Source organism: Branchiostoma floridae, chromosome 18, assembly GCF_000003815.2.
Source record: "Branchiostoma floridae strain S238N-H82 chromosome 18, Bfl_VNyyK, whole genome shotgun sequence".
Classification (NCBI taxonomy): Eukaryota; Metazoa; Chordata; class Leptocardii; order Amphioxiformes; family Branchiostomatidae; genus Branchiostoma; species Branchiostoma floridae.
In genome coordinates this window covers 2,000,896-2,012,833 of record NC_049996.1, presented here as the reverse complement: position 1 = coordinate 2,012,833, position 11,938 = coordinate 2,000,896, and the positions used below count along the sequence as shown (strand labels likewise).

The following is an 11,938-nucleotide window of genomic DNA, read 5'->3' as shown; positions in this document are numbered from 1 at the left end:
AGATGAAATACAACATCACATTGTACAACTAGTGTAATGGCCAAGAGATTAGAATGTTCACCTTGCAATCAGTAGGTCATGAGTTTCACCCATGGCAAAGTCATACAAAAGACTTTAAAAAGATAATAGTGAATGCTGCTTTCTATGCTTGACACTAGCATTTGGGACATGAGTATGATATTTTAACCACTACTACATGTAGTAGACTAGCTCCCTGTTGTAGTGATTGCACAAAAGTTGTGTGCCCCAAGGGCAATTGAAACAGATGGGTGCTGCCTTATATGCACAATCTTGTGTGTGAGGAACTTTGACTAGCTAACCAACAACACAAGTACATCACTTGATTGGAAAGAGACAGTGGTTGCCATTTCTTCACAATACAAGTACAGTCAAACCTGCCCGAGCGACCACCTCTTCTCAGCGACCACCTGGCCATTTCGACCGCTTTTTCTTGGTCCCGATTTATTTTCCCATTGACGTAAGCATTAAGCGACCTTTTCTCAACGACCACCTGGCCAACGCGACCGCGACCGGCCAAAATTGGGACCCATAATGACCGCATCATTTTCAAAATTGAGGTTTTCATCGATTTCTTATGACAACTAGCGCGATTTTGTGCCGAAATCGGCCAGTTTGCGTAGGATTTTGGGGTTAAATTTACAGTTTACAGTGTGCGTGTTGTATTTGACATTAAAGACCTCGCTTCTTTGCGTGCCTGCAGTGTGCTTGCTATTTGCCATTAAACACAACAGAAACCATTTATACTTTGCATCGGTCATGTTTTGAGTCGATACTCTTCTCAGCGACCACCTGTACGTCCAAATCGACCGCTTTTTTCCGGTCCCCCGGGTGGTCGTCTTGGGCAGGTTTGACTGTACAGACAATTTCTAATCTTGCCACTTGTCCAATTATCTAACTGTGCAGATTGGTAAACTGTGTGATTTATACTTATCAAATAGACTGTATGACTTTATTGATGAGATTACAATGTATTTCTGAAACAGATCTGTGGTGAGTTGCAGAATCCCATGAAACAGATAATAGTAATACATGTGTAAGGTAACAATTGACCGCCCTGTCCCTCACCCCAAGGATACTCAGAAGAAAGGAGGCTCAGACAAGGACTGCTCTGAAGTGTGTCTGTATTCTTGGAAACATGTCTGGAACTGAACTGGTCGAATCCGAATCCCGTGACCTCGGGGGTCACTGGGCTATACTACTGCCGTAGGGGGGGTGTATGCCATTTTGGCCTCTTACACATGTACCTGTTCTTGTCTAAACTGACTCGGAGTGATGTGGTCTGGTAGTCGCAGTCCGAGCCATCCAGTCTTCGCTCTGGGATACAGGAAGTCATGTTCCTCTGAAGTAGAGAAAACAACAGAACAACTATCAACATATCATCATGTTTTTCCAGTGTTCTAGCCAGCCTGAATTTTTTTCCGTCCCCGAGATTTTGAATTTGGAAACCCAGTCGATCCTAGCTATAAGGGGGCCTGGGAGCATGCTCCCCCTGGAAAATTTTTTAATATAGACCCCCTGAAATGCTATTTCCTGAATTTTAACGGGCAAATTTTGCTTGTAGACTCTGCTCGGTTCAATGGCATTTGTTTTAATATTGACTTTTTGTCCATCATAGAGGGCGGAATGGCAAAACTTTCAGCGAAATTTCCGACGGACACTGGCTTTAAACCTAAAGTGAAAATTACATGATTGATCTCAAACCAGTTTAGTTAACTATTCTTCCACTGGTTGTGAAGACAGATGCTCTGTACAGTTTTTAAAGATACATTGTGCCTAGGAAATTCCCCTACCTTTTTTTGTCAAGCACAATGAACAATGGACTATGGCTTAACATTCAATCCTAATGAATGCAACCTTTTCCTTATTTAGCGTGCATGTCGGGTGAGCAACACAGCTGGAATCAAACACACGAGTTCTACGTTCCAGAGGCAGGGCTGCTATAAACCACTGGACTATACATGCTACATGTACCTATAGGTCCCTAGAAGGCCCCAATGCTGTAATCTTCACAAAGACCCTTAAAACCTATTTCTCCACTTAACTCAATTGAAAATAAGTACTTGGAGAGGACACAAAATACTCAGAGATGACACGAAAGCTGAAGGTTCCGTGTTTGAGGAAATCTTGTTGAAGATCCCACCACACTTATTTTCTATCAAAGACAGAAAGGGTCCTTCTTTAGCTTACATTTAATGTACAAAACTGGACAGGCATGTTATGCCTGAAGGTAGTTTAACACTGAAAAACAAACAAACAAACATACCCTGTGTGTGCACGGACGCCATATGTCCCTTGAGTGCCTGACAGTACTCCTCGGCCCGGTCCCAGGGGAGGGGGGCAATGATGCGCTTGTAGCACCCCCCCTTGTACAACCCCCACCCCTCCCCACAGATGACGTCATCAGGAATGTGTCTGTGGCTCTGCCCTGGAATCAACAATTATCTTGTTAATGTTATGAGCATATAAGATAAGACATGCAGGTTAACAAATTGTCATACAAAATGAAGTTGGATAAAGTCTGTAATAATATTAGTCAGACAGCAGCCAGTTGTCTTTTATCAGAGAATAAGTTAGTTTTGGAGGACAAAATGCCAGCAGAGCTGGTACTGCAAAATGTATCAGAGTTTTTGCGGTGGTCTTGAGTCCAACACAACAGCGCTATAGTCACATATTATTTTGTACAGTAATAGAAGCCCCAGCGCCTTTACAAGCAACCAGTTGAAAAACTGACTCACCAACTACAGCAGACAGAACAGTTGCTTTCTGCAGTGAAGATATGTAGTAATTAGGTTGAGTAGTTAAACGTATGTCAGGGTGAAAGATCTTTTTTTTGTTTTCTTGTTTGTTTGTATATCTCACCTGTAATCCGGCACCCCATGAACTCCACTCGTATCGCCAGCACAAAGTACCAGGACAGCGGGATAAACTTCATGACTCGCGTGCGGACGGGAGAGTCAAAGTCGAAGCGAGCTCCTCTTAAACCATTTCCTGGCACAAAGTAAAGCTGAACAAGAAAGAAGTCAAATTAATGACAGAAACAATCTCAAGATAAAGGTGTAAAACAACCTCATATCTCCACATTAAACTTATTAACTTAAAGTGTTTTAAGTTCAAAACAAGCTTTTGTATGTGAAAAGAAGAACTTTTATTTTGCTACACTTTGCTGTAAACTTTAAAACTTTGGCTTGAAAACAGTGTTTGAAAGACTAAATCGATTAGGCTTGATGTTACATTGCTCTGATGTCTTCAACCATACTTATTACTTCATGTCCAATTGTCGTATTTAGTAACCACCAAATATTAAAAATAAAGCCATGTTGATTTGACTACACATCAATGACATCCTCTAAGAATGCCAAAACTGACACTAGCATGTAAAAATAAAAGCTTGGCAAATAAAAAAAATGCCTTCATTATGAAATCTAAGTGGTCAGAAGGATGAACAGATGACTAAACACAGAGTATCATATACCAAACGATAGAGTCTCCATTTTTGTTCTTTCACTTCTTTATGTCTTTTAAAATATTTTTTCTTATATTTTACAGAATTCAATTGCTCATTGTGCAGAAAAAAATAGATTTTGCACTCAGATGTCATTTATATGTTTGAACCAACATGACCTAAATATTCAAAATAAGAAAAAAGACAAAATGTAGCTGCATTAAGATGTACACAGTGTAAGATTACAATGACAGTTATGCAAAACTACAGAAAAAGACTCATGGTTAGAAAATCTATTAAAAAGATAAACTTTATCACAGGAAATTTTACCTTGTCTTCACCATCTTCTTGAATGAGAGACACCTCCTCTGGGGTGAGACCATATCCCATCTTAAAGATGGAGGTCCAGGCCACACCCACGCCTCTGGTCAGAAAGCCGGACAGCTGGACGATCTCACCGATGTCAACCATAACCCATTGCCTATGGAAGCAAATCAAAAACTGTAGAGTATCATTGGTGGTGGATGTGATGAGTGTTTGCAACTATATCCCTATGTTCTGTTTGCTGCATTCCTAGACGTAGTTTAGCATGTCATCTGGACTCAGTCGCTCGATGATGCACTTTTTCTTTGCTGTAGCTGTTTTTATAATCAATGTATTAATTTCAGAAATCCGGGCCCCTAAGTCCTTTGGTATATTGGTCCAGGTCTGCATTACCTCCACAACTGAGGCCTTGCGGTAATTAGATATTGCCAAGCAAATGGGGTTATTTGTTCTCTAATGTAGTGAAAGAGACCATTTACATCAAATTTCCCTCAACCATGAAGGGGGCCGATACCAACTTCCAAGCTGTCATTGCTGTCATCACACTTCAGATTTGGACGTGTGACATAGGCTTTGGGTCATTTCAACTTGATAAGGATCAAGAGATTGATCAAAAGCTTGTTGGTGTAGCGCTTTATTTTGTGTACGGACAAAAATTTTTAAATTGTGACATGATCTAAACACCTTTCGTTCAGTTCTCTGGTTGCCCAGCCGACAGCGAATGGTATGATGTCGAATTCTCTGAGGTTATCCGGCGGTCTCACCCAGCCTGAAGATGAGTTGAACTGCTCCTCGACCATCTCACCCATGCCAATGGTAAGGGGCATGTTACAGGCACCTGTGACTGGAGGATACAGATTGTATGCAACTGTTACTAGAAATAATTTCATAATGTTTGTAAGTTACTGTGCAATATAGTTCTTTGTTGTCTCAATTTTACTTGATGGCTGTGAGTCATGGACCATGAATACTTCTCAGACCAGGAAACTGGATGGTTCCTTCACCAGGATGCTATGTGTTGAACACATTAAAACAAACAAAGAACTGTATGGGACTCTTTCACTCATCTCTACTGAAGTCAGGCAGCACGGTTAAGTCTTGCTGGACATATTAGTTTATTACTCAACATGGTGAACCAGCCGGTAAACTCCTTTGGTCCCCAGAAGTAAAAAGGTGAACACAAGACTCAGGAGAAAATGAGTACCTAGCTTCAACAAAGGACGTCCCTCGGATAGGAACTTTATACTTTATAGGAGGTCCCGTGTTTTAAAAAAGACACACTTCAAGAGTGTTAAAGAACGCACCACGCTTTTTATTGATAAGATAAGGAGTGACCTTCCTGGTGTGAGTGGATCAAATAAATCTAACCATACAAATCTGGCCTGTTTACGGAGTTTGCAATATATAAGGAAGAAATGAATAAAAACAAAACCAATAATACCATTGCATTGCCACTCGTCAGATGTGTCGTTGCAGTGGAAGTGACCATCACAGAAGAACTCTGGTGGGATACACTCTCCGGAGGTCAGACATGGCAGCCGCCACTCACAAAAGACATCTGGAAAACATGACAGTACAGTCTGATGTTTTTGTACTCTCCACCTACCATATATTCATAAAGACCCCCCACGGCTTTTCAAGTTATGCTGTCCACACATACATACACACACGCACGTGCGTGCATACACATACAGTGACACACACACACACGGTCACACACACACACACAGTGACACACACACACACGGTCACACACACACACACACGCACGTGGCGGTGCACACACACGTGGCGGTGCACACACATGTGCTGCCACACACACACGGTGACACGCACGCACACACACACACAGTGACACACACACACACGGTCACACACACACACACACACGTGGCGGTGCACACACACGTGGTGGTGCACACACACGTGCTGCCACACACACATTGACATGCGCGCACACATACACACACAGTGACACGCGCGCACACACACACAGTGACACACACAGTGAAACATACATCGACAAATGACAACATAGTATTCTTGGCAGAGGTAAGAAGGCTATGTTAAAGACACTCTAGATCAAGTTGTTAGCTTCTGTTGGATTTTATGATATGATCGAACCTCCTAATGATATAACCTTAGCTGAGGATATTTACAGTGTCCTGATCAACATATAGCGCGGTATTTCTCCATTTCTAGCTTGTATCCTCTTCCCAGTTGCAGCTATCTGACTGCAGCATACTCCGAGGCAGTTCATTTTACTGCTAACCCTGTTATGAAGCCCGTTTCCAATCGACTGGGATGCAATAGGGACACAGACGTGCAACCTGCAGAGGCAGTCACGGTATACAAAAAGAGACACTCTACAGCTGATTGAGGTACTGCAAGCTGCCCTCTTTGCAAATGCATTGGTCACCGGCAAATGCGTTGATTTACGCGCTTTACAGTGCCCCAAGTGGCGCTAATGGTCACACAAGTCATCTATATGTCATCAATCCCGTCTTATAGATGCAAAGAAGGTGGTTATCGAATACGGCAAGTCTTTCGCTTTTTAGATCGACAATCGGTTATATTCTACAGCAAGATTGATGTGGGTAATCAGGTTAATAATGATGATGATGATGATGGGCCAGGACACTCGGATCGGTTGGAAAGGTCAAAACTTCAAACACCCTGCCCTGGTTATCCGAATAGTACTGATACAGGAAAGTATAACCGATTGTCGATCTAAGATTTAGTAGTCTCTCTTGTGGTCGATAACCCTCTTCTTTTCACCTAGAACAGAATTTGATGGTATACTTGTGTGGTTATTAGCGTCATCTTAGGTACCGTAATGTCATAGATGATCACAGATTATTGCGTTTGCTACCAGAGCCTGTTGCAGTACTCTGCAGTCGTCTAAAACGCACTGGACGTTCTAGCAACCAAAAGCTACTTCACCGTATCTTAAAGAAGGATGTACCCGCAGTGTCTTTGTTTTCATATGATTGTAGTGTCACTTTCAGTCACTATAACCGTGTAGATAAAGGAGTAACCTAAAATGCTCCAGCTGCAGTTCCTCAGTCAGTCGTAGGGTGTCTCTTTTGAACCGTGCCTGCAGCGCGTATGAAGCTAACCATTACCAAGCCCCTAGTTGCAGTACCTCAGTCAGCCGTAGCGTGTCTCTTTTTAACCGTGGCTATCGCGCATATGTATGAATATGTGACCTCTGTGACCAAGGGGTTAAATCTTAAGACTTTGAGCAACTTTTGCTCCTAACGTGCAGATTTAGGCCGAAAGAGATCTTGAATGCCACCTTAGACATATAATGTCTTGACAATGAGAGTATGGTGACTTTTGTATCCAGGTGAACTCCAGAAAGGTAAGTTCAGAGTTGTTTTTGAACCTCTGTATTTGGTCTATTGTTGTTGTTGTTGTTTTCATGAAATTCAATCATGTACAAGAGCTGCCCAAACTGTATGGCCGAATATTATTTGACTCTACACTGTAAGGCCAGTTGTCAAACTTTCGTTTGGCGTCAAAACTTAAGTTGTAAACACACCACAAACAGCCTTGGACTCATCCTCTTTGTTGGGGCAGTCGTCGTGGCCGTTACAAGCGTCTGTACTGTTGATGATGGTCAACAGGGACGCGTTCTGCTTGCCTTCGGTGCCAAGGGGCTGCGGGCACGTAAGGAACTCTACAAACAGAGAAATGGACAAGATGAATCAATGGTAAGCATTGTATGGAATTCGCCTGTCTTGTAGAGTAGAATTTGTTTTCAACTCTTTTGCATATCAATTCTGAATTACATTATAAAGTAGTGAGTCATTCTTATTTCTTGAATATTCTCGTATAAGCATGTGTAAATGTAGTTCACGATGTCAGTAACGTTAGTCACTATTTTGTAACTATATTCTTGTACTCAGTTCACAGAATTAACAATTAAAAGTTTAGAAAAATAAAACAAGAGAAAATAGCACAGAAAATAAATGTAACGTTCCCCACTGGAAAGTTGATATGACCACGAGTAAATTCCTTCCTTCTGGTGTATCTCTTAACGCCAGTTTACCTTTATCCACGGGGTAACCTATATCCGTTGTTGTTAAAAACAAGGTATTTAGGAATATCCCGTCAACGCGCAGTGGATTCGAACTGCAATATTTTGAAAATATTGCAATTTGAAACCACCGTCCCTATTTAAAGTACACCGTTTTCAAAACCAACGAATATAGGTTTCCCCGTGGATAAAGGTGAATTACTGTTACATATCTTGCAGACATTACTTACCACAGTAACGTTCGTCCGATAGGTCATCACAGTCGGCATACATGTCACAGACTTTTTCAGCGTCGATGCACTGAATAGTGTCATTACACCGGAACTGTCCCACCGAGCTGCAGTCAGAGTCAGCTACAGGTCCATAGAAAGACAAAGTATCAATAAACCTCTTTCTATTTTTTAACAGTTTAATCCATGCAAGGTTAATTCTGGGTAATGGAGAGAGTTTTGCTAGTGGTTTACATTGTTTTTAAAGGCTTGAACATTGTTTAAGGGAGGTTCAATTGTTATTGAGAGAGTTCCATAGTTTGGACGTTCAGGAAAGAAGCTGTTGCTGTAGTAGGACTCTAAGACCGATAGCTAAACAGTTTTAATAATGACAGCTAGATGAAAACTTGTAGTAGTGTTACGCTAAAATGCTCTCAATGGAGGGACAGGTAGTAAAAGATCATTGGAGTAATGGCCATGGAAGTACCGATTGAAAAGATACAGTGAGGCTAAGGGCACAACCCGCCGTACGTGCAAATACGTGTTGTCTACGTGCCAAAACGTGGGCAATCTTTTGGGATCCGTAAGTGGTAATTACCGCCTCCGTACGAACTCGTAGGGAATCCGACAAATTTTGGAGCACACAGACACGCCGTAGAACTTTGCGTGCAGGCAAAACTTTGCCATCGGGCTGCGGATTCGACCCCCGTACGTGCCAGTACGGGCGACGCGCCTGCCCTAGCCTGTACAGCCTGAATGTTTTCAGAAATACGTGGGGGACGTGGCCTCCCCATAAAATCGTACGGACAAGTTGCACGAACGGCGGGTTGCGAAACGTTGAGGCAACGTTTCGTCTGTACATCTTTGATGCCAACTGATTCTCATATTTATACGAAAAGGTTCGTGTGATCAAGGAAGTTATATGTTGTTTGGCAAGACTTTTAATTTGTCCCATCTATGGAAAATACGGACTTTTGCAGGCCCGTTGATTAAGACATTGCCAATTTCATGATGGTGACATTCTCGATGCTTCATTTTTTGAAATATTCATGTCAAAAACAACTTTATTTGTTCTCGTCGTTGTAATATGAGTTGGGTATCGGAGGTGGTTTTAAGAATTAATAAGATGCAAATCTCTTGGGAGAGTGACAATGGACTACTTTTCTTGTCCGTTTTTTCTCGTTCTCCATAATTTCTCTACTATGATCTCTGCTCTAAGACTTACTTGGTCATTTGGGGGGGGGGGGGTAGAATATAATTGTCAAATACTTTATTGTACATTTTTGTCCAACCTAGCAAGGTACGGGTCACAACAAAAACCACTCAAACATGCACGTGTTGGTACGTAGTCTAGCTTCTTCTCTCGACTTGGAAATGGTGAAGAATGTATGGGTTTGGCTAAACAGTCGGTTTATCAAAAGGCATGAGGAAGATAACGCTAGTTCACTAATATCCGCTGGACAACCTATATTCGTTCTTTTGGAAAACGGCATTTAGGAATTTGAATCCAAAGAACGGTGGTACCAAATTGTGATAACTCCAAAGGCAAATCATTGCAGCTTTTTGTTTTTGTTTTTTCTTAAAAAAATTAATTGCACCGTCCGTCAATTTGATATCCCCAAATACCCTGTTTTTAAGAACAACGGATATAGGTTACCTCGCGGATAAAGAAAACTGGCGCTACATGTATACGTATAACGACTTGTACAGAGTTGTACGTACCGCCCTGGCCTTGCGAGGTTATGTGCTGGCCAGTGGTCAGTACCACCATCAACAGAGTAAGGATGACCATGGTTATGTTGGAGGCTTGGCCGGCCATGGTCAAGCTAGCCTTGCAACCCTGAAAATACAACAAATGTAACGTAGAGTCCTACACTTGAAAATTATTGCTTTCCTCTTGAAAATTTAACGCAAGGAGAGATAAACTACAACGAAACTGTGATCTTTTCTGATTCTGATTTTACGAATTGGGTAGAATAGCTAGCGCAAGCCTAATTACCGCATGTAACGTAGAGTTCTACACTTGAAAATTGTTGCTTTCATGTTGAAAATTTAACGCAAGGAGAGATAAACTGCAACGAAACTGTGATCTTTTCTGATTCTGATTTTACAAATTGGGTAGAATAGCTTAAGCGCAAGCCTAGCAACCCTGAAAATACAACAAATGTAACGTAGAGTCCTACACTTGAAAATTATTGCCCTCCTGTTGAAAATGTAACACAATTCAAGGAGAGATAAACTACAACGAAACTGTGATCTTTTCTGATTCTGATTTTACAAATTGGGTAGAATAGCTAGCGCAAGCCTAGCAACCCTGAAAATACAACACATGTAACGTAGAGTCCTACACTTGAAAATTATTGCTCTCCTGTTGAAAATGTAACACAAGGAGAGATAAACTACAATGAAACTGTGGGATCTTTTCCTGATTCTGATTTTACAAATTAAGCAGAGTACAAGTTAATGTACTAGTGTACGTGGTAGCCAGCCCGTAAGACCGAGAAATAGTGGGTGTTCTTGAGTTGCTTTTGTGTGAACTGTTATGCTATGTTAAACCCATTTTGTAGCATTTCTGGCTAGACTTTGTGCCTTTGAGAAAGGTACCCACTGTCCCTGCAGCATCAAAAAGGCTGTGGGGCTAGCGTTATTTATGTTACAATAATAGATTTATCAGTTAGAGCCTTTGGGTCCTTTGGATCGAGGGAAACAGATCACAGTCTTTATAATACGATATTTATGTTCATTTCTAGCTGAATTTAGACTGACTTGAGTTAGAAACAATTTAACTTTTTCATAGTCTTCTTCACGAAAACTGTCAGACAAACTTTCTATGTCATATTTTAGAATAAGACTCACCTGATGTTGCGTTACGGGATACTTCAGGGCCACTGGACGCTGTATCTCTGGAAGGGTGAGGAAAGTACAATAACAGTTGTAACCTTTGGGAGTTCTTCCCTTATAGACACAGCACGAAAACAACTATTTAAGCAAAGTTTCAGAGATACGTATAAAGCCCTTAAAGGCGGAGAAATATTTCAGAAGATTTTAAGATCTATTAAAGGCATCGGAAACATACATCTGGCCTTTACGTAAGATTTCAGCGTTTGTAAATATAACTTAATCTGTCGTGTTTCTTTACGTATATTTAACATCTATTTTAGTATGCCGAAAAGACAACTTAAATGTCTTAAAAAGTTATAAAAATAATCCGTATTACTGTTTTACCACTGTGGTTATATTTTCTGTCAAAACTCACAAATACCGTTTCTCTAGATCTGTTACAAAATACATGTTTACCAAACTTACCTCTAGACGGAGAAAGAATTCTACACAACGCCGTATACAGTCGTAGGAACATAGTCGTAGTCTTGGCCCGACTCTGAGCGAGCCAGCGGTGCAAGTCTGCGACAGGTGTGTTTTTACGATGAATTTGATGGTATTTATTAATTTCGTGACAGGCACTGACGTGCACGTATCTTGTTTCATAGACGGCCACGTGGTGTCAGTGGACCAATCAACGTCGGCGGCTCAAACTGACAATGTTGTTGTTTTTTAATCAGAATATATATTTTGATTTCTGAACTATTGGAATAAGAGGGAAATGCATTCAATCCTCTTTTTTTATATTTCACTCCCCTGCATGGGAGGCAACTATATTGTTTTTCTTTTTTCTGCTCCTCTAGCTCTTAAAAAAAGGTTTCATGGGAATCACAAAAACGGAGAGAGAGAATTAAACACACACAAAAAGAAACACAAACATACAGACGGACACACACACACACACACACACACACACACACACACACACACACACACACACACACACATACACGCTACAGATAGACAAGTTCACACACAGAACGACAAGAAAACAAACTTTTGCAACTAAACGTTGTAAAG

General features: G+C 41.2%; 1 protein-coding gene across 1 annotated transcript; it reads right to left on the bottom strand.

Annotated features, from left to right (window-relative positions):
• Positions 1 to 1,253: 1,253 nt before the first annotated feature.
• Positions 1,254 to 9,979, bottom strand: LOC118405966. Its single transcript, XM_035805819.1, has 9 exons — positions 9,761 to 9,979; positions 8,060 to 8,182; positions 7,332 to 7,469; positions 5,229 to 5,345; positions 4,472 to 4,631; positions 3,794 to 3,944; positions 2,881 to 3,025; positions 2,285 to 2,446; positions 1,254 to 1,360 (listed from the first exon to the last, which is right to left on the bottom strand). The coding sequence occupies exons 1-9, from the start codon at positions 9,855 to 9,857 to the stop codon at positions 1,254 to 1,256; spliced, it is 1,200 nt and encodes a 399-aa protein (XP_035661712.1). The 5' UTR covers positions 9,858 to 9,979.
• Positions 9,980 to 11,938: the final 1,959 nt, after the last annotated feature.

Excerpts from the sequence above, each read along its gene's own strand:
- LOC118405966 (XM_035805819.1), bottom strand. The coding sequence starts at position 9,857 with ATGGCCGGCCAAGCCTCCAACATAACCATGGTCATCCTTACTCTGTTG. Across the intron at positions 7,470-8,059 it reads ATCGGACGAACGTTACTGTG|AGTTCCTTACGTGCCCGCAG; the intron begins GTAAGTAATGTC and ends CTCTGTTTGTAG. Across the intron at positions 4,632-5,228 it reads TGACGAGTGGCAATGCAATG|TCACAGGTGCCTGTAACATG; the intron begins GTATTATTGGTT and ends TGTATCCTCCAG.